The sequence below is a fragment of the Mobula hypostoma genome, chromosome 3 (assembly GCF_963921235.1).
Source record: "Mobula hypostoma chromosome 3, sMobHyp1.1, whole genome shotgun sequence".
NCBI classification, from domain to species: Eukaryota; Metazoa; Chordata; class Chondrichthyes; order Myliobatiformes; family Myliobatidae; genus Mobula; species Mobula hypostoma.
The window spans coordinates 18,351,246-18,373,047 of record NC_086099.1 but is presented as its reverse complement, the minus strand read 5'-3'; the positions used below and the strand labels follow the sequence as shown (position 1 = coordinate 18,373,047).

Genomic DNA, 21,802 nt, shown 5'->3' with positions numbered 1-21,802 from the left:
TAGTGCATTCCGTTTCCTATCACTACACTGCAAGGTATAATCCTCACGTTATCTCTGAGCCTTTTACCCTTACCCTTCATTCCGTGTCCCATAGTTGTGGACTCTTCCATCAGTGGGAACAGTATCTTTTTTGCATCTATCATATCCTACAAGACTTTAAATTTCCTCACAAGCTTATCTGTTTCAAGTAGAACCTCAACTTCTCCATAAAACTAAACTTCCTAATCATTGGAATCATTTTTGAGCAAAATCCTCTACATTGGTGAGACCCATTGTAAATTTGCGGACTGCTTCATCAAGCATGTCCATTTCATCCCCCAAAAATGGAACTTTCCGGCCAAACATTTTAATTCCAATTCCATTCCCATTCCCATTCTGAATTGTTGGTCCATGGTCTCCTCTTGTGCCAAGATGAGACCACCCTCAGGGTGGAGAAGCAACACCTTATATTCTGTCCAGGTTGCCTCCAACCTGATGGCATGAATATCGATTTCTCCTTCCAGTAAAAAAAAATTCTCCTCCCCCTTCCCTCTTCTTCTATTCAGAGAAAGATAGGTTCTTGATTAGCCAGGGTATCGGGGAGTGGGGATGACTGGAAGAATTGGATCAGCCCATGATTGAGTGGTGGAGCAAACTCGATGGTCTGAATGGCCCACTTCAGCTCCTGTGTCTTATGGTCTATTCCCCACTCTGGTCTTTAACCTGCCTATTACTTCCCCCTGAATTCCCTCCTCCTACGGTCCACTCTCCTCTCTTATCAGATTCCTTCTTCTCTAGCCCTTTACCTTTCCCACCCACTTGGCTTCACCTATCACCTTCTCGCTAGTCTCCATCCCATCCCCCCACCTTTTTATTCTGGCATCTTCCCCCTTCCTTTACAGTCCTTAAGAAGGGACTCAGCCTGAAATGTCAACTATTTATTCATTTCCATAGATGCTCTCTGACCTGCTGAGTTCCTCCAGCATCTTCTGTGTACTGCTTTGAATTTTTAAAATGTTGTTCACACTCATGTTTAAACTAATAGGCAAAGGGTTGGGTGCAGTATGGCTTGTGTTAATCAACCAGATAGCCAAGGAGAAAAAGTGACATTTCTGCATGAATCACCAGCATATTTGGCTACGTCCATCACCATCACAACTACATCATCTCTGAAGCTTCTTTCCTGTAACTATTCAGCTTCTCAACAAAGTCACTCATGTGTAATACTCTAACTGTCCCCGCACAACATCTATTAAATGCTCTCTTTGATCTGTTCATAAGTATTTAGCCTGCTTATTTAAGTTTGATTATTGATGTTTGCTCATGTGACCACTTTGTTAATTGTTGACTGCTCATCGTTGTTTGCACTATTGTCTTGTAAGTTGTCGGTTGCTATTGTGTTGTCTGTTATGGTATTATCTTGTGGTTTATGCTTGGCATTGAACCACATTCTGGCAAAGTGATTCTGATTTCTGTGGATTGGTTAATTGGTTGGAAGTGATTACTAGAATATTCTGCCTTCAATTTCATCTTTTTGGTCTGTCATTCATTTATTTGAATGCACACAGCATAAGGAATAAAATGGATGATCTTGAAATTCAGCTACAGATTGACAAATATGACATTGTGGCCAAATCTGAAACTTGGCGAAAGGATGGCCGCCATTGGGAGCTGATATATGGTGTATCAGAAAGATAGGCTAGTAGGCAGAGAGGGTGGTGTGGCTCCGTATAAGAAATAATTTTAAATCAGTAGAAAGAGATGACATAGAATTGGAAGGTGTAGAGTCTCCATGGGTTGAGTTAAGAAATGGCAAGGATAAAAGGACCCTAATGGTAGTTGTATACAGGCCTCCAAACAGCAGCTGGGATGTGGATTACAAATTGCAGCAGGAGATAGAAAAGGCATGTGAGAAAGGCAATGTCATGATAATCATAGGGGATTTTAACATGAAAGTGGATTGGGAAAACCAGGTCAGTACTGGACCTCAAGAGAGAGAAGTTGTAGAATGTTGAAGGGATGGCTTTTTAGAAATGTTGTGTGAATGAAATCGCCAGACAGAGTTACTGGTAGATACAAAGCAGCTTCTTTATTCGACAAAACAAGGTACAGCAGGCATCATATGGAAACGTTTTCAGTGGAAAGGTCTGCTGGCCCAATGTGGGGCTCGATATTTATTTGCTAAACACATAGGACCATTCCATATTTACAAAGTATAGACAATGCTTTCTTTTGAAGCTACAAAATTCACACCTTCTGATTTGCATCCATCCTACAGACGCCAGCAGCGCCTAGACTGGGATCCACAGCTTTTAGGAATCCATTATTCCAAACTGAATTCACAATACATTTACTTGGTATTTTTTGTGCTAAACGTAAAGGACAACTCCATATTTACAAAGTATAGATAACGCTTTCTTTGAAACTAGATGCAAACTTCACACCTTCTGATTCACATTCATCCCATAGATGCCAGCATCGTCTGTGGATGGGATTCACAGCTTCTAGGAATGCAATATTCCAAATTAAATCCACAATACATTTTCAAGGAACAGAAGACTGGTAGCCAAAGCCATTTGCTAAATGTGAATGACCTAAATCCAAAAACCACTCTAACAAGAACAGCTTGCTATTGAGCCCACTGCTGGATTGAGTGTTGTGCAATGATTCAGAGGTGATAAGAGAGCTTAAGGTTAAGGAACCCTTAGGAAACAGTGATCACAATATGATCGAGTTCATGTTGAAATTTGATAGGGAAGAAATAAAATCTAATGTGTCGGTATTTCAGTGTGTAGCGCCCCGGTAAGCCTCAGGCTCACTCAACTCTCTGTCTAGGGAAAGCAGACCTCGACCCCGCCAAACTGGATAATTAAGTTTGTGTGGGTGCTGTGTGATTGTACCCCACCCCGCCAAGTAACAGACAAAACACCATACACGATTAATTGATTACAATTTATAGATATTACTGGAACTATATAATTAGTAGAGATAAAATATAAAAGGAAAATAAAAGGTGCCAAACTTATCAAAGTTCAATCTCTTCGTGCACAAACAGTTGGAGCTCTAGTAACGATCCTCTCTCCCCCATTCGATCCCCTCTGACCACCTCGACCCGCTGCCTGGGACCAACCATGGTGGTCGACCAGACGCTCCACACGAGTCTGTCTTCGTCTCTTCTCCTCGCCGAAGACCCTGGACCTCGGACTCCGGCTCGGGTCCACCCTGTTGGCCCGCTCACAGCATCCCGTCTGCTCTGTCTCGATCATGCCTTCTCCCCAAAATCCCGCACATCACAATAGCTTACAGACACACTAGAAAGAATAACATCTATCACAATTGGTTCGTTCGCTCTCTTATCAATAATATAACCCAAACAAGCTGCTAGCGAGAGAACTTTCTCGGCAGTTAACATAACAAAGAAGCCATTTTAATTAGCCTACACAGTAACATAAAAGAAGAAACCCCTTACAAGTGGAATAAAGGAAATTACAATGGCATGAGAGGGAAACTGGCCAAAGTTGACTAGAAAGGGACATTTGCAGGAAGGATGGCAAAGCAGCAATGGCTGGAGTTTCTGCGAAAAATGAGAGAAGTGCAGGACAGATATATTCCAAATAAGAAGAAATTTTCAAAGGGAAGAAGTTACACTACCATGGCTGACCAGTCAGAGCCAAAGTGAAAGCAAAAGAGAGGGCATACAAGGAAGCCACAGCTAGTGGGAAGATAGGGAAGCTTTTAAAAAATTGCAGAAGAAAACTAAGAAGGTCATTAGGAAGGATAAGATGAATTATGAAAGGAAATTGGTGACTAATATCAAAGAAGATACTAAAAGCTTTTTTTTAACTATATAAAGGGTAAAAGAGAGTGGAGGGTGGATATAGGACCAATACAAAATGATGCTGGAGATATTGTAATGGGAGATGTAGAGATGGCAGAGGAACCGAATGCGTATTTTGCTTCAGTCTTCACAGTGGAAGACGTCTGCAGTATACCAGACATTCAAGAGTGTCAGGGAAGTGAAGTTTGTGCAGGGAAAATTATGACTGAGAAGGTGCTCAGGAAGCTTAATGGTCTGAGGGTGGATAAATCTCCTGGACCTGATGGAATGCACCCTCAGGTTCTGAAGGAAGTAGCCGGAGAGATTGCAGAGGCAATAAAACAATGATCTTTCAAGAATCGATAGATTCTGGCATTGTTTTGGATGACAGGAAAATTGCAAATGTTACTCCGCTATTTAGGAAGGGTGGGAGGCAGCAGAAAGGAAACTATAGACCTGTTAGCCTGACATCAGTGGTTAGGAAGTTGTTGGAATCGATTGTTAGAGATGAGATTACAAGATAGGCCAAAGCCAGCATCATTTCCTGAAAGGAAAATCCTGCTTGACAAACCTACTGCAATTCTTTGAGGAAATTACAAGCAGGATAAACAAAGGAGATGCAGTAGACATGGTGTACTTGGACTTTCAGAAGGCCTTTGACAAGGTGCCGCATATAAGGCTGCTTAGCAAGATGAGAGCCTGTGGAATTACAGGGAAGCTACTGGCATAGGTGGAGCATTGGCTGATTTGCAGAAAACAGAGAGTGGGAATAAAGGAATCCTATTCTGGCTGGCTGCCAGTTACCAGTGGAGTTCCACAGGGGTCGGTGTTGGGACCGCTAATTTTTACGATGTATGTCAATGATTTGGACTACGGTATTAATGGATTTGTAGCTAAATTTGCCGATGATACAAAGATAGTTGGAGGAGTGGGAGGTGCTGAGGAAACAGAGAGCCTGCAGAGAGACTTAGATAGTTTAGGGGAATGGGCAAAGAAGTGGCAAATGAAATACAATGTTGGAAAGTGTATGGTCATGCACTTAGGTGGAAGAAATAAATGGGCAGACTGGGGAGAGAATTCAAAATGCAGAGATGCAAAGGGACTTGGGAGTCCTTGTGCAGGATACCCTAAAGGTTAACCTCTAGGTTGAGTCGGTTGTGAAGAAGGCAAGTGCAATGTTGGCATTCATTTCTAGAGGTATAGAATATAAGAGCAGGGATGTGATGTTGAGGCTCTATAAGGCACTCTTGAGACCATACTTGGAGAATTGTGTGCAGTTTTGGGCTCCTTATTTTAGAAAGGATATACTGACATTGAAGAGGGTTCAGAGAAGATTGACAAGAATGATTCTAGGAATGAAAGGTTTACCGTATGAGGAACATCTGGCAGCTCTTGGGCTGTATTCCCTGGAATTCAAGAGAATGAGAGGGGATATCATAGAAACATTCCGAATGTTAAAAGGCCTGAACAAATTAAATATGGCAAAGTTATTTCCCATGGTAGGGGATTCTAGGACAAGAGGGCATGATTTCAGGATCGAAGGACGTCCATTTAGAACTGAGATGTGGAGAAATTACTTCAATCAGAGGGTGGTAAATCTGTGGAATTTGCTGCCACAAGCGGCTATGGAGGTCAAGTCATTGGGTGCATTTAGGGTAGAGATAGATAGGTTCTTGATTAGCCGGGGCATCAAAGGGTATGGGGTGAAGGCAGGGAAGTGGGGATGACTGGAAGAATTGGATCAGCCCATGACTGAATAGCAGAGCAGACTTGATGGGCTGAATGGCCCACTTCTGCTCCTATATCTTATGGTCTACCCATGCAATTGTGGTCCTTGTTAAGTAGTGGAAATTGCATGGTCAAAAGTGCTTGCAATTGCATATGCCTTGGCAACTGACCAAGTTGATTTTGCCAGTTGTTTATACTGGTGACTGAGGGAATGAACATGTGGGGTAGCGAATTAAGTGCCAGTCACGAAATCGACTTCAATGACCTTGAGTGATGATCTGAGTTGAACGCTGTCAAGGACAGTGAAGTACATTTCACTTCTGGATAGAGGAACTGTTTTGGGGAAAGCAGGTGGCAATCACTTGCTGCAGGATACCCAACCTCTCTTAATATGGCTCCAATTGATATTGACAAATGGCAACACAGGGAGCAGAAAACAAGTTGCAGTCTGAGTTCTTGTACCACAGAACGTTATGAACCAAGTGACTTTCCTGAAAAAGCAAGGGTCCGTTCCCAGTTCCCCTTTAATATAGGCTTAATAACCTAGATAAGCAAAAATTAAATATTTGGATGTTGACTTAGTTGTTAAAATATCGAAGATAACGACACAATCAAGACTTTAATAACAAAAACAATTTATTCAAAAATACATAGTACTGATTTCAGTGGATTCTAATGTCATTTTGAAGTTGTAGTTTAGGCAGATACAATAAATAAAAGCATGTTTTATTGCTCTTATGTCAATGTAGCAGTTAAAATTTATTTCAGAAGTGGTATATTTTACAAGTTCAACACCAGAGTTTACAAGCCAACATTTCACACAGACCCCAGAGATGTGCCCCATCTCAGTGCAACTTATCCTAAGCATTATACAAACATTTTAGGATGGGCTGGGTGTAGCTGGTGTCATATTAGACACTACATTTTTATAAAAAAAATGATTTTTAAAGTGGAAGAACTAGTAATATATTTTGCACAAAAACTGTTTGGCTTGACCTTAGCTTTCTTGTTAAGTGCATGAAGATGGCTTTTAGTTCAGACAGATAGTAAATATTATTTTGATCATGAATTGGCTAAATAAATGGCTTCCAAATGAAGTCATCTGGATTATGCAAATGGTCATACATCAGCTTGAATGTGTTTTACCTAAGCCATGTTCACTTAGAAGAACAATATGATAGAATGAAAACAGTCCATCTGACCGTTTAAATCAAACATGCTGGAAATACTCAGTGGGCCAGGTACTCTAAAGGGGAAAGTAGGAGAAACGGTTTTATTATTTCAACTTGATGAGACACTGAGACATCAGAATTGAAAGAATGCTTGATTTCTAACTTCCAGTTGAAGAGACAGAGAAGTGGTGGAGAGGAAGGAAAATATCCAATGTTAGTTTTGGGGTGGGGTGGGGGGGGGGTTGCGAAGATACCAAATGAGATGAAAAGAGATGAAAACAAATACTGGAATTATGAGACACAAAATGCAGCAGATCCTGGAAATCTGAACTAATACAATGATCATAATGTGCATGAGGGCAGCATTTGAGGAGAGAGAAAATAGAGAATAAAATCTTACAGATTGATTATCTTTCATAAATGTATATAGCACTGGAACGGGCCTTTTGACCCTCCCGTCCATACTGACCATTTCGCCCAGTTGCACTTCCCATTTGCCTACACGAGGCTTATATTCTTATATGCCTTGCCCATTTAAGTCCGTCATACATGCCTCTTAAATGTGGTTACTGCATCTGAATCCACCACCTCTTCTGTCAGTGCAATTTAGATATCGACCACACACTCTATAAGTTACTCCTCAAATGATCTTTAAAACTTCCTCTTTATTTAAACCTACACACTCTTCTTTCACATACTTCTACTATGGGGAAAATACTTTAACTACCTAGCCTATCTTTGCCCCTCAATCCTCTATACCTGTTTAATTTTTCAGTCTTCTTCAACCCAGGTGAAACAAGCCCAACTTGCTGAATCTCACTGAAGTCCAGACGACTTACTGCACTCATCTCCTCTGCACTCTCTTCAGGCACCATCACATTCTTCCTATAATGTGGTAATCAGATCTGCACTCAATGCTCAAAGAGCAGCCTAATAGTGTTTTGGAAAGTTGAAGCAATGTCCCAACTTTTATATTTTGTGCTCTGACCTATGAAGAAAGGAATATGCCTTCACCACTCTACTCAACCTGTGTAGCCACTTTTAGGGAACTGTGGGCTTAGACCCTCCCCCAGGACCCAAGTCTCCGTTCATCAATACTTTAGTGTCTTACCACTTACTGCATAAGTTCTACCACTATCTGATTTCCCAAAATGCATAACCTCACACTTGGGATAAATTCCATCTGCCAATATCCCACACAACTTTCTATATCTCGACATAGCCTTAAATACCATTCCTTGCTGCTCACAATAATCTTCATGTCATCTGCAAATTTGCTAATCAGACCTCCTACATTCATGTCATTAATATGTATAACAAGCAGCGAAGATCCCAGCAATGAAGACTGCAGTTTCCAATCAGAAATTCCCCTAGCTATCCTCTGACTCCCATCACCAAGCCAATTTTGGATCCACTTAGCCATCTCACCATGATTCCTACAGTATTGTGCAAAAAAACCCCAATAAATTTCATGATATATATGAGCGATGATAAACCTGATTATGATGTGTCTTCTGTTGTGCACTGAGAGTGGGAAGAGGTAGAGAGAGGGGAATTATAATTAGGAAGAAGGGAAAGGAGAGGGGACAGAGTGAGAGGCATCAGAAAGACATTCTGTAATGATCAATAAACCAATTGTTTGGCATCAGGTGACCTTGCTTAGTCTCTCAGTGCTGGGTATATCTGCACCAACAATCCCGCCCCCCCACCCCTGGCAGTCCTTTTCTGCCACCTGTACCACACACCTCTACCCTCACCATTCCCAACATCTTTTGTTCCCGCCAGATTTACAAACTTGCTCTCCGCTCTGGAAGCTCAGCATCAGCCATATGGATCAAATGGAGATCTTTGAGAGTGGTCTAACAATCTGCATTTGATCTATCCAAATGGAGAGAAAATCACATCAAGAGTACCCACCACAACAGGCAGCATTGCCCGGTGGCCACCCATTTCAGTTCAACTTCTCTTTCCCATATGTTGATCCATGGTCTCCGCTACTGTCATGGTAAGACCACTCTCAAGTTGCATTACTTCTGGTAATTTCTCCCCCTCCTCCTCCTCTCATTTTCCATTTTCCATTTTGGCTCCCCTCCTATCCCTTTCTCTTCTCACTGCCTACCATCTCTCTCTTCCTCCTATTATTCACACTCCTCTCCTGTCAGATTACTACTTCTTTGGACCTTTACCTCTTCTACCTATCACTTACTAGCTTCTCACTTCATCCACCTTCCCCCTCACTTAGCTTCAGCTATCACCTGCCAGTTTGTATTCCTTCCCCTCCCTAAACCTTCCTACTCTGGCTTCTACCCCCTCTTGGCCGAAAAATGTTGACCCTATAGATGCTGCCTGACCTGCTGAGTTCCTCCAGCATTTTGTTCCTGCTGCTGTGGACTTCCAGCATCTTATGTTTAAGATCAAAAGTATTGAATAGATTACACAAAATTATCTAAGTCTTTAATTTGTTTTGAAATCTTATCTAATTCTACTTTAGTCTATTTTTTAAGCTTAGCTGAATAAGAAATGATCTGACCATGTAAAAATGCTTTAAATGTATCCCATATGATTAATTTAGATGGACCCTCTATATCATTAAAAAGAAAAAATTCTTTTATCTGGGTTTCAATGAAACTGACAAAGTCAGAATTTTGCAATAATGTCTGAGACATGTGCCATGGTGGACAGGCATCATCAAATTCAAAAGACAAACTCAGGGGCGCATGATGTTTATGCATAATATTTATGCAATTTCCCCTAATATTGATTTATTCAAACAAAAGGTGTAACTTCAATCACAATATAACCTATTATTAACTCATCCTATTGAAGGCTATTTGCTTAAGTTAAAGAGCCAGTTTTATATGTTTGGAGATAAAAATAATAAACTGCTTGCATCTCAATTAAAAACGGCTAGAGCCAAAAGGCAAATTTTGAAAATCCATAGGAAAGATGGTACCCTGGCTTGGGAATATGAAGAAATTAATAAGATTTTTCAAGATTTTTATACTGAACTTTATAAATCTCAATGTCCAGTAGATTCTTCTAAAATAAATGCTTTCTTATGAAAGATTGCTTTTCCTAAAATTTCTGTTGAGGATCAAAAAACTCTTGATGCCCAGATTACACAAAATTAAGAAAAAAATAAAGGTGTAGGTGAGTTGCTGCTTCACTGAGTAGTTGGTTCCATTTACAGAAGTGAATTAGTAAAAAGGGGTTGCCTCTCCTGTGGTTATATGGGACAACGCATGGAGAAGGGGAGAGAGTTTTTGAGTTAGAGTAAACATAGAAACATAGAAACATAGAAAATAGGTGCAGGAGTAGGCCATTCGGCCCTTCGAGCCTGCACCGCCATTTATTATGATCATGGCTGATCATCCAACTCAGAACCCAGCCTTCCCTCCATACCCCCTGACCCCTGTAGCCACAAGGGCCATATCTAACTCCCTCTTAAACATAGCCAATGAACTGGCCTCAACTGTTTGCTGTGGCAGAGAATTCCACAGATAGTGCACCAACTCCTTATGGAGTGCTCAGCCCCTTCAGAAAGCAAAAGGGAGGAGAGGGGGGAGTATGTCTGGTGGTACATGGTATTGAAGGTGCTTAAAATTAGAGATGTTGATCAAGTAGAGGTGGCAACCGGGGTGGGGGGGGGGAGGAGGACACCAGGGAGGAGTTTGAATAGGGCAGTAAATGGAATAAATGTCAGGAATCCCTGTCAAGGAGAAGATACATCTACAGTTATGGGAAAGAAAGGCATTTCACAACACTAGGATAGATAGTATCTTCACTGGTGAATGGGTGAATGGAATAGCATCCTTACTGGAAGTCATTGTGTGGGTGGGAGATGGGTGCGGAAGGTCCAGTCTACAGAGTTACTGGAGTCTGCTTGTCATGGATATTGGAACTTTTGACTGGGAGAAATAAAATCAAGGGAAGACTCAGAGGTGGACCACCAGGAGGGAGCATAGTGGAAACCATCACTAGAAGCCTAGGCAGTTAACAAACCTACATCACCAGCTCTGCTATCACTTGTATCATTCAGTCTTTCTTAATCTTTATGCTCTGTACTTAACTTTCCTTTTCTGAAACATCAAACATTTGATTTTTGATGAAATATCAGCAAACTGAAACTTTAACCGTCTCCGCAAATGCTACCTGATCTGTTGAATATTTTAAACATTTCCTCTTTTATTTCATATTTCCTTTATCTACATTTTTCACTCTTAACCTTAAACTTCAACTGCTACAGAGAATGATAGCTGTATTTTATAATTTTCTATTCAAATATTGAATATGCTTTAACAATTCAATCACTTCTATAAACCATATTTTCTAATACTTTCATCTTACACACACTAGTAAGAGTAGTCCTACAGACTAGCTAGAATTCAAATCAATGCTCATCCTGGAGCCTGATGTCTATCAGAACGCTACAATTGGTTTGGATAGCCCATGGGCAACAGGAGGGCTGCGGGCATGGAACACCGCCCAAGTTATCTTCAGTGAAATCCCTATTTTACATTAATTTGTACTGTGCAGGCAGTGTTATAATGTTCACTTTTTAACTTGGTGTTGCAAATACACCTTATGCTAAACGTCAGTCTTCTGGAATCTATATTTTTATTTGTTAATTTATTTGTGGTAATATTACTTTAAGTGTTGTATGTGTGAGTTATATGTATTAAGTTTTGCACCTTGGTCTGAAAGAACATTGTTTTGTTTAGTAGAATACATGTACAAGGTAGAATGAAAATAAAATTGAACTTGAACAGTGAACAGTCAATGTTTAGTGGTGGTTTAATATAAACAGGTAATAAAGCAATTTTAAAGAAAATATTGAATGTGAATTAAAAATACCCTTATCTAGCACATTTGTTTTAAAACTGTAAATTTCTTCACATATTTTAGAAGAGTAGGTTAAAACATTTTTAAAAACAAATATAAGTAGTTCACAAAAAGTTCAAAATTACATGTGCAAACAATTCCAGTGGGGCAATGCACAATATAAATGCTGACCATTAATTATTCCATGCTTTGCTTGTTTACAAAAAAGTATAATCTCACTATCAACACTAGGTTAGTTTACACAACTCCAACTCCAAGTTGCTGTTATTGTATGATTATTCCAAGTTAGTCTGTATTTAGCTTTCCAACAAGTTCAGTACTCCATGACAACTATTTTATGCACTCCCCCGCCCCCCCAAATGATTTTAACTGTATTTAAAATAATTCTTCTTCCAAGACTGATCTTCCAATGTTGCCAATTTTAATCAAATAATCTACAATCTGAACTGAAATGGGGATTATAATGCTGACCATGTTGGAACATCTAATTTAATAAAAAACAAATTGACTATCTAATCCAGTTACTTAGTAAAATGCATTTGTGCATTATTTCCTTTTAATGTAACTCTTCCATACTACTGAGCTTCTTAACAACTTTGATTTATTTTCTCACAGTGTCAGGATGTGAATGGTCAGATATTACATAGACACATAGAATGTGACATGCATATCTGTTCATTGTTTAGATTAGTTATTAAGTATGCTGTTAGATCAAATATTACGTGCAGCATTGTGCTGTAAATACTGAAAAGATTTTATTTTAATAACTAATTTTTTTTATCTGTTCCTGATTTAGAGAAGGTCACACAGGATTACAGAATAAGTAAAAAAAAAACTTGTCAATAATCATTTAATTTACAAATCTATCACTTAACTATACAAATGGTACAATTAACAAGTTGCAATTGCAGTTTTGTATAGATCTACCAAAATTTACTGTACACTGTATAGCCTTTATGTAGCATATTGTATTCACATAATCAATTGAATAATGGCTTGACTTCCCAGGTACTGTTTCAAACCTTCAACAGGTCTGCCATTCAATTTTCTAGAAATGAACCAATGCATTAAGCTACTAACTAGTGATGTGATTAAATATCAGTAACTATTTCTCAAAATGCATAAAATAGTTTTGTTGGATAAGTACAAGGTAATAATTAACTTAAACCAAATAAATAAGGTTTCACAAAAAAAAACTTATGATGGAGCAAAAGAAATTGCATTTCAACTTCTGCATCATGTTGAGATAACGGGATGTGCCGTGGAGTTGAGTGAGCAATGAATGCACCATTAGGGGTGGGGGCGTGGGGAAGAGGGGAAGCAGATTTAAACTGGAATGCTTCAAAAGAAGAATAACAGCAAGACTTCACTAACTAGGCCGACAAAGACAAAAGAGAAAAACAATGTTGCTGTGATTCCTGGAGCAACACTTGATGAAGAAAGCCCTTAACTCCGAGTGGAGCCATCGGGACGCCATCATGACAGCTTTTTTTTTTAAGCAGGCTTTCTTATTTTTACGAAGCCGAGCTTCTAGCTTGATGCTCAACCCAGCACAGATGGAAAGCCTGCAAGGGAGCTGGCTGGATTTGAACTCGGGAGCTTTTGCTCCAAAGTCCGGCGCTGATACCACTACGCCACCAGCCAGCCTCCTGGAGCAACACTAGTCAAAAAAAACATGCAGAATTTTACAACTGATTTTCATGTAACCCACCTTTATATATTCCTGACTAACTTCTATCTACACCTCCAACCCAAATCTTTCAGCTAATTTCCCTGTTTTTCTCTTATTTGGCACAGCTTCCCCAAGGGGTACATGCACTGTTTGGGATGACAAGATGGCTTTAAGCTTCATCACTGTATTCTGTATCTGCACCTCAAAACAGCACATGCTATAATTTATCATCTACAAACGTATTTTGACTAGTAAATATCTGATCTTAGTTGCTTCTGGTTATTACCATAACCAAAAATATCATGATTTTGCCGCACCTACATTAAACGAGTATTAACAGACATAGCATAATGAAGTTCTATAAACTACTATGTTCCCACAGAAGTTCACCATGGGCATACTTGAACAAACATACAGGCTACATACTGTGAAACACGATGGCAAGGAATACACAGCTAGTAGGTTGAACAAAGAAAGCATCTGAAGATTATTTTTCTTTGCAACTTTAATCAACCATTATCCCACAATCATTGTTTAACAGCAGTGACTAAAGAATATTCAGCAATTAGCATATTTAGGTTATGTTATACATTTTACTTCATTTGTGTTGGAGCTTTGCACATGGTCAAAATCTGTTTCAGAGCTTTCTGAACATCTTCATCCATCTGACCCTGTAAAATAACATTAGAACAGCATGAATGCGTTACGTCAAAATTAAAACTTCTGGCTCCAAAACAGATGCAGTAGTGGAATTAAGGTCCTTAAGGTTTAGAATTGAAATTGTTTTTTTATTGACACATATACAGAGGTACAGTGAAAAGTTTGCCTTCCATTAGGTTCATATTGTTCAGATCATTACACAGTGCACTGAGGTAGTACAAAGTAAAACAATAACAGAATACAAAATAAAGTGTGACGGTTACAGGGAAAGTGCAGAATGGTAAAGAATAAGGTACAATCATAACGAGGTTGACTGTGAGGTTAAGCTTCCATCTTATTGTACTAGGGACCATTCAATAGTCTTACAATGCTTGAGGATGGTACCACACAAATAGAGGTCTCAGGATGCCACTTTACGGCATTTGTGGACAGTGCAGAAAAAGGAAGGTATTGGTAGTTTTAGCTAGAAAAAACAGGTTCCTGCCCACCCCCACCTCAGTACTAAGGAGGAAGTATCCTGAATACATTGCACAAATTTTACATGGAATGGAGTTTCTTAGTTTTATTTCATTACACACACCTAACAGGTTTACTATAGACGCAGCAGGCCAGGCAGCATCTATAGGAAGAGGCGCAGTCGACGTTTCAGGCCGAGACCCTTCGTCAGGACTAACTGAAGGAAGAGTGAGTAAGGGATTTGAAAGCTGGAGGGGGAGGGGGAGATGCAAAATGATAGGAGAAGACAGGAGGGGGAGGGATGGAGCCGAGAGCTGGACAGGTGATAGGCAGAAGGGGATACGAGAGGATCATGGGACAGGAGGTCCGGGAAGAAAGACGGGGGAGGGGGGAGTGACCCAGAGGATGGGCAAGAGGTATATTCAGAGGGACAGAGGGAGAAAAAGGAGAGTGAGAGAAAGAATGTGTGCATAAAAAAGAGTAACAGATGGGGTACGAGGGGGAGGTGGGGCCTAGCGGAAGTTAGAGAAGTCAATGTTCATGCCATCAAGTTGGAGGCTACCCATACGGAATATAAGGTGTTGTTCCTCCAACCTGAGTGTGGCTTCATCTTTACAGTAGAGGAGGCCGTGGATAGACATGTCAGAATGGGAATGGGATGTGGAATTAAAATGTGTGGCCACTGGGAGATCCTGCTTTCTCTGGCGGACAGAGCGTAGATGTTCAGCAAAGCGGTCTCCCAGTCTGCGTCGGGTCTCACCAATATATAAAAGGTCACATCGGGAGCACCGGACGCAGTATATCACCCCAGTCGACTCACAGGTGAAGTGATGCCTCACCTGGAAGGACTGTTTGGGGCCCTTTTTTAAGATGAAGCCACACTCAGGTTGGAGGAACAACACCTTATATTCCGTATGGGTAGCCTCCAACCTGATGGCATGAACATTGACTTCTCTAACTTCCGCTAGGCCCCACCTCCCCCTCGTACCCCATCTGTTACTCTTTTTTATGCACACATTCTTTCTCTCACTCTCCTTTTTCTCCCTCTGTCCCTCTGAATATACCTCTTGCCCATCCTCTGGGTCACTCCCCCCCCCCGTCTTTCTTCCCGGACCTCCTGTCCCATAATCCTCTCGTATCCCCTTCTGCCTATCACCTGTCCAGCTCTCGGCTCCATCCCTCCCCCTCCTGTCTTCTCCTATCATTTTGCATCTCCCCCTCCCCCTCCAGCTTTCAAATCCCTTACTCACTCTTCCTTCAGTTAGTCCTGACGAAGGGTCTCGGCCTGAAACGTCGACTGTGCCTCTTCCTATAGATGCTGCCTGGCCTGCTGCGTTCACCAGCAACTTTGATGTATGTTGCTTGAATTTCCAGCATCTGCAGAATTCCTGTTGTTTAGGTTTACTATAGATGCATCTTAAGGAATAAGTCTAAACATCTCTGCTTCACCCTTTCAAACATGTGGGCCTTGGTCAGATGGTATGTAGAAAATTTAATATCACTTTTTCTTTTAAAGAAAAAGCTTAACATTCAGAGAGGGTAGTGGGGCGGAGATACATCTCTACCAAAAGAGGTGTAAGGTGCCCCTTCCCTCTGCTGGCCTGCAGGTCACCCTTGGGCAAGGTGTATAGTCATATGAGCAGCTAGTGCAGATCACAAGTCCTGGTTATGCGACCACTGACACCAGGCAGACAATCTCTGAAGAGTATTGATAATGGTTGGGGTTGCCCATCTTGTAAAGACACTGCCCAGAGGAAGGAAATGGCAAACGACTTCTGTAGAATAAATTGCAAAGCAATCATGGTCATGGAAAGACCATGATCACCCACGTTATATGACACAGCATGTAATGATGATGACAGCATTTAAAAACCTCAGCTCCTCCCTATATATTTTAGAGAGTGCTTCTGCCATTTTCACTCTTATTTTCCTCAGCTCTCCACACCAGAGTGCTGACATGCATGTAAGTGCCTTTTTTCAACTATTTTTCCCTTAGTGATGACAGATACCAAGTATATAGTTTGTAGATAAAACAACATTCTGTCTTAACAACACTCTGCCTCATCTATTGCTTTCAACTGTTTTTACTTATTTATAAAATACTTCTATGTTCATTTTGCTCCTTTTTGTGTCCTGTTTTTCTGCTTTTACAATTTCCCCTACACTTCCTGCTTATTTAAATAGTGTACTATGAACCTGACATTTATCATTAGCTTGTCTTTTTGTGTTTGTGCATTCAACTTATTTAATGATAGGGTACACACAATGACTGCTTTATTCGGTACAGAAGTGGAACACCGTGTGGTCTTCTGCTGCTTTAGCTCATCAACTTCAAGGTTCAATGTGTTGTGCAGGTTATTTGAATTACTATTTTATAGATTTGCTGAGTAGGCCCACAAGAAAACAAATCTGAGGGTTGTATATGTAATAAATAAAGGCATCCGTTAGACTTGTGAGACCATGGATCTGCACCTGGAAAGTCTCCACTCTCCAGGGCGCAGGCCTGGGCAAGGTTGTATGGAAGACCAGCAGTTGCCCATGCTGCAAGTCTCCCCTCTCCACAACACCAATGTTGTCCAAGGGAAGGGCATTCAAACCCATACAGCTTGGCACCAGTGTCGTTGCAGAGCAATGTGTGATTAAGTGCCTTGCTCAAGGACACAACACGTTGCCTCGGCTGGGGCTTGAACTCACGACCTTCAGGTCACTAGTCCAATGCCTTAACCACTTGGCCACGTGCCCACATTGGGGTTGCTCATCTTGTAAAGACACTGCAATATGTCCATTGATTAAAAAAAACTTATTTTGAACTTCCTGTCAGCTTGAACCAGTCTATTTTCCTCTGACCTCTCCAATTTTTGCCCACAGATCTGCCACTTACTGAATTTTTTTTTTTAAATTTTTCACATCATTATCTATAAACACTAGAGACTTCTATGCATAAAAATCCCAGGATATCAGCAGTTTCTGAGATACTCAAACCACCCCTTATGGCATCAACAATCATTCCACAGTCAAAACACTTAGATCGCATTTCTTCCCCATTCTGATATTTGTCTGAACAACAAACTGAACTTTGACCATGCCTGTATGCTTTTATGCACTGAGTTGCTGCCACATGATTGGCTGATTAAATATTTACATTAATAAGCCGGTGTACAGGTGTATCTAATAAATTGGTCATTGAGTACATTGGTTAGGTTGCCATTACTTTCCTGATTCCTTCCCATCATCATTTGAATGTAACTAGCCTGAACCTCAGCAATCTCCTTCTTAATCTTTCCTGCTGCTCATTTAATATTTTCACAGTTTTACCAAAAAATTTTCCCTCCTGTTCAGCTTTCACAGATCCCTTTTGCAAGTCCCTGAAATTTGCCCTCCTTCACTACGGCTGCCTTCTCATTCTTCTTCATTTTCTTTCAATGTTACCTCAATGGAAATCTTGAGCAAAACACACACAAAATGCTGGAGGAACTCAGCATGTCAGGCCTCAGCTATGAAGAGGAAAGGAATCTTGATGATGGGTCTCAGCCCAAAGCATTGACTGTTCATTTCCCTCCATGGATGCTGCCTGACCTGCTGAGTTCCTCCAGCTTTTTGTGCATGTTGCTCAAGCTGTTCAATATATGCAGAGCCTCTTGTGACTTCGTTGTCTTTCAATGAGTTCTAAAATGCTACCAGTTTGGGTCTGGCAACTTTATAAGTCTCTTACTTGGACATAACTTTCTCTTGTCAGCCACATACAAGTCACTTCTCCTGTTGCATTGAGTATTAAAGGGTTTCTTTTATGCATGGCACATTTTAATGAAATAGGGAAAAGCTCTTCGTACAGAAATAGGTGGAACGATGCGGCTGTATCACAGATTCAGGAACACAGGTACGGCCGATGTGCAGTTTACATGCTGTTCTGTGACAGGTGAGAGAAAAGCTTACAGAAAAGCAAATGGGGGTGATGGGATTTCTCTAAGGACTACTGTTGATGCAAAGGACTGAACAGTTTCTTCTACGCATTATTAAATATCATTATATGAAATATGAAAGAAATCCTTGAGAAATAAACAAACATGCCATTTCAGAATACATGGTAAAGTGCCTTTTGAATATAAAAGGATTATTAAGGAAGCTTACCTGTACAGCATACAGAAGATGCATACGATAGACAGATACTACTTCATGGTGTCGTTGATTCGCTTCCTATGAATAAGATAATTACATTTCGTAAATTGAAACAGTTTAAAAACACACACGAAGTACAATGACTGGAAAGTTCATGGGGGGGGTGGGGTGGTGGTACTTTTCTTGAAGATGATCATCTTTACCAGTATCAGCCCATGTAGTTCAATGTCAGATTTTGTTTGATAAACATCCTTTAGAACAGCTTGGATACTTTTACTACCTTGAAGTATCTGTGAGATGTTGTATTTTGTTCCAGATGATGAAAATGAACTTTATTTATTTTATTTAGAAATATCACAGGAACAGTCTCTTCAAGCCCAATGAGCCCACGCCACCCAATTACACCCATGTGACAAATTTACATACTAACCTGTACATCTTTGGAATGTGGGAGGAAACTGGAACATTTGTACCAGAATATTTCAAAGTCTATACCTTATGCATGGTAGCGTAGCAGTTAGTGTGACATTATTACAGGTCAAAGAGCTGGGGTTAGAGATCAATTCCAGTATCATCTCTCTAAGGAGTTTGTACATTCTTCCCCATGAACGTGTGGGTTTCTTCTGGGTGCTGAGGTTTCCTCCCACATTCTAAAGACATACCGGTTAGTAGGTTAATTGGTCATTGTAAATTATCCTGTGATTTGCCTCAGGTTTGTTTGTTTGTTTGTTTAATTGGTTATTTATTTATAGAATGATTGATTGATTGAGATACAGTGCAGAACAGTCCCTCCGGGCCATGCTGCCCAGCGATCCTCCGATTCAATCCCAGCTTAATCACAAAACAATTTACAACGACCAATTAATCTACTAACCGATACATCTTTGGACCGAGAGAGAAAGCTGCAGCAGCTGGAGAAAAGCCACACAGTTATGGGGAGAACATACGATCTCCTTAAAACTTTGGTGGAAATTGAACCCAGGTTTCTGTGCTAGCCACTATGCTATCGTGCCGCCCTAAATAGATAGGTTGCTGGGTGGTGAGGCTTGTTGGGTTGAAAGGGCCTGTTCTGCACTGTATCTCAATAAAAAAAAAAGCACTAAGAGGCAAAATCTATATTACGAATCAACTGTTTATCCCTGATGAAGATGGCAGCGTTTGTCATTGAAATGTTGGCTATAATTGATACCTGCACCCAGCTGGAACCCTGAGAAGAGTTGATTTGTCATATACGCCGGGAAAGGACTAGATCGTTTTTCAAAATCTGTATTTTTTTTAATTCAAAGATGGACTATCCCTATAATTGACAAATAAAGTAGAATAGAAGAGAAGAATGTATTGTGGGATCTCGGTAATTTTTCTGAACCCAGGGTTCCTTTGGAAGCCTAAGAATGAGTGGGAACTTGTTGCTTCACAATCATTTATTTTAGCAATTAAACAAAGGAACAGGTACAGAGCATATGAACTGTAGGACAGACACAGAGGCAAAGAAACAAGATGGTGCTTTTGCATAACCTGGCAACATTATATTTCAGCTAAAACAAATTCCTGAGACAAGAAGGAACCAATGAAAAGTTGCAGTCATATCTTGCCAAAAGTATTAAAAAAAAACCGATTCCAACAACATGTACTTACAGATAGCTGGTGCTGTAAATGTTTTACTTGCTGCTGAAGAACCTCTAGTTGTTGGTTTTGCCTCTTGAGAGTGTTTGCAGAGTAGGAAAGTTGAGAGAGACTGTTCAGTGCCTCCTTCAATTTGCTAACTTCCTTGGCGAGTTCATTATTCTGTTTAAATTCACGGAAGTAAGGTGTTAGAAGTGTGAGATAAATCTGCAGATTTATTAATGGTTGAACAATTAAAACTAAAAAAGAAAGGAATACAGCTGCAAGAGATCAGAATCAATGTGTGGCAAGTTCATGGAGGGGAATGGGAGTGCAAATCACAATTATGTTTGGATCTGGTGAAAAAAAATGAATGGGAGAGCACTTCAGAGAGGGCTCATTGCTGCAGAGGATAAAAAAAAACAGGAAATTCACTAACACCCAATGGATAGATAGAAACATAGAAAATAGGTGCAGAAGTAGGCCATTCGGCCCTTCGAGCCCGCACTGCCATTCAGTATGATCATGGCTGATCATCCAACTCAGAACCCTGTCCCTGCCTTCTCTCCATACCCCCTGATCCCCGTAGCCACAAGGGCCATATCTAACTCCCTCTTAAATATAGCCAATGAACTGGCCTCAACTGTTTCCTGTGGCAGAGATTTCCACAGATTCACCACTCTCTGTGTTAAGGAGTTTTTCCTCATCTCGGTCCTAAAAGGCTTCCCCTCCATCCTCAAACTGTGACCCCTCGTTCTGGACTTCCCCAACATCGGGAACAATCTTCCTGCATCTAGCCTGTCCAATCCCTTCAGAATTTTATACGTTTCAATAAGATCCCCCCTCAATCTTCTAAATTCCAGTGAGTATAAGCCTAGTCGATCCAGTCTTTCATCATATGAAAGTCCTGCCATCCCAGGAATCAATCTGGTGAACCTTCTTTGTACTCCCTCTATGGCAAGAATGTCTTTCCTCAGATTAGGGGACCAAAACTGCACACAATACTCCAGGTGTGGTCTCAGCAAGGCCTTGTACAACTGCAGTAGAACCTCCCTGCTCCTGTACTTGAATCCTCTTGCTAAGAATGGCAGCATACCATTCACCTTTTTCACCGCCTGCTGTACCTGCATGCCCACTTTCAATGACTGGTGCACAATGACACCCAGGTCTCGTTGCACCTCCCCTTTTCCTAATCGGCCACCATTCAGATAATAATCTGTTTTCCTGTTCTTGCCACCAAAGTGGATAACCTCACATTTATCCACATTAAATTGCATCTGCCATGAATTTGCCCACTCACCTAACCTATCCAAGTCACCCTGCATCCTCTTAGCATCCTCCTCACTGCTAACACTGCCACCCAGCTTCGTGTCATCTGCAAACTTGGAGATGCTGCATTTAATTCCCTCGTTAACTCATTAATATATATTGTAAACAACTGGGGCCCTAGCACTGAGCCTTGCGATACCCCACTAGTCACTGCCTGCCATTCTGAAAAGGTCCCGTTTATTCCCACTCTTTGCTTCCTGTCTGCCAACCAATTCTCTATCCACATCAATACCATACCCCCAATACCGTGTGCTTTAAGTTTGCACACCAATCTCCTGTGTGGGACCTTGTCAAAAGCCTTTTGAAAATCCAAATATACCACATCCACTGGTTCTCTCCTATTCACTCTGCTAGTTACATCCTCAAAAAATTCTACAAGATTCGTCAGACATGAATTTCCTTTCACAAATCCATGCTGAGTTTGTCCGA

At 40.8% G+C, this 21,802-nt stretch overlaps 1 protein-coding gene across 3 annotated transcripts in view; it reads right to left on the bottom strand.

Moving 5' to 3' along the window:
- Positions 1-6,169: 6,169 nt before the first annotated feature.
- rai14 (retinoic acid induced 14) overlaps positions 6,170-21,802 on the bottom strand; it is a 257,024-nt gene continuing 241,391 nt past the window's right edge. For all 3 annotated transcript variants that reach the window (XM_063042727.1, XM_063042726.1, XM_063042728.1), the window contains 3 exons: positions 20,078-20,227; positions 18,455-18,520; positions 6,170-13,881 (listed from right to left, as the gene is read on the bottom strand). In XM_063042727.1, the coding sequence (XP_062898797.1) occupies positions 13,804-13,881; positions 18,455-18,520; positions 20,078-20,227 (294 nt within the window). In that variant the 3' untranslated portion in view covers positions 6,170-13,803. The remainder of the gene's footprint in view (positions 13,882-18,454; positions 18,521-20,077; positions 20,228-21,802) is intronic.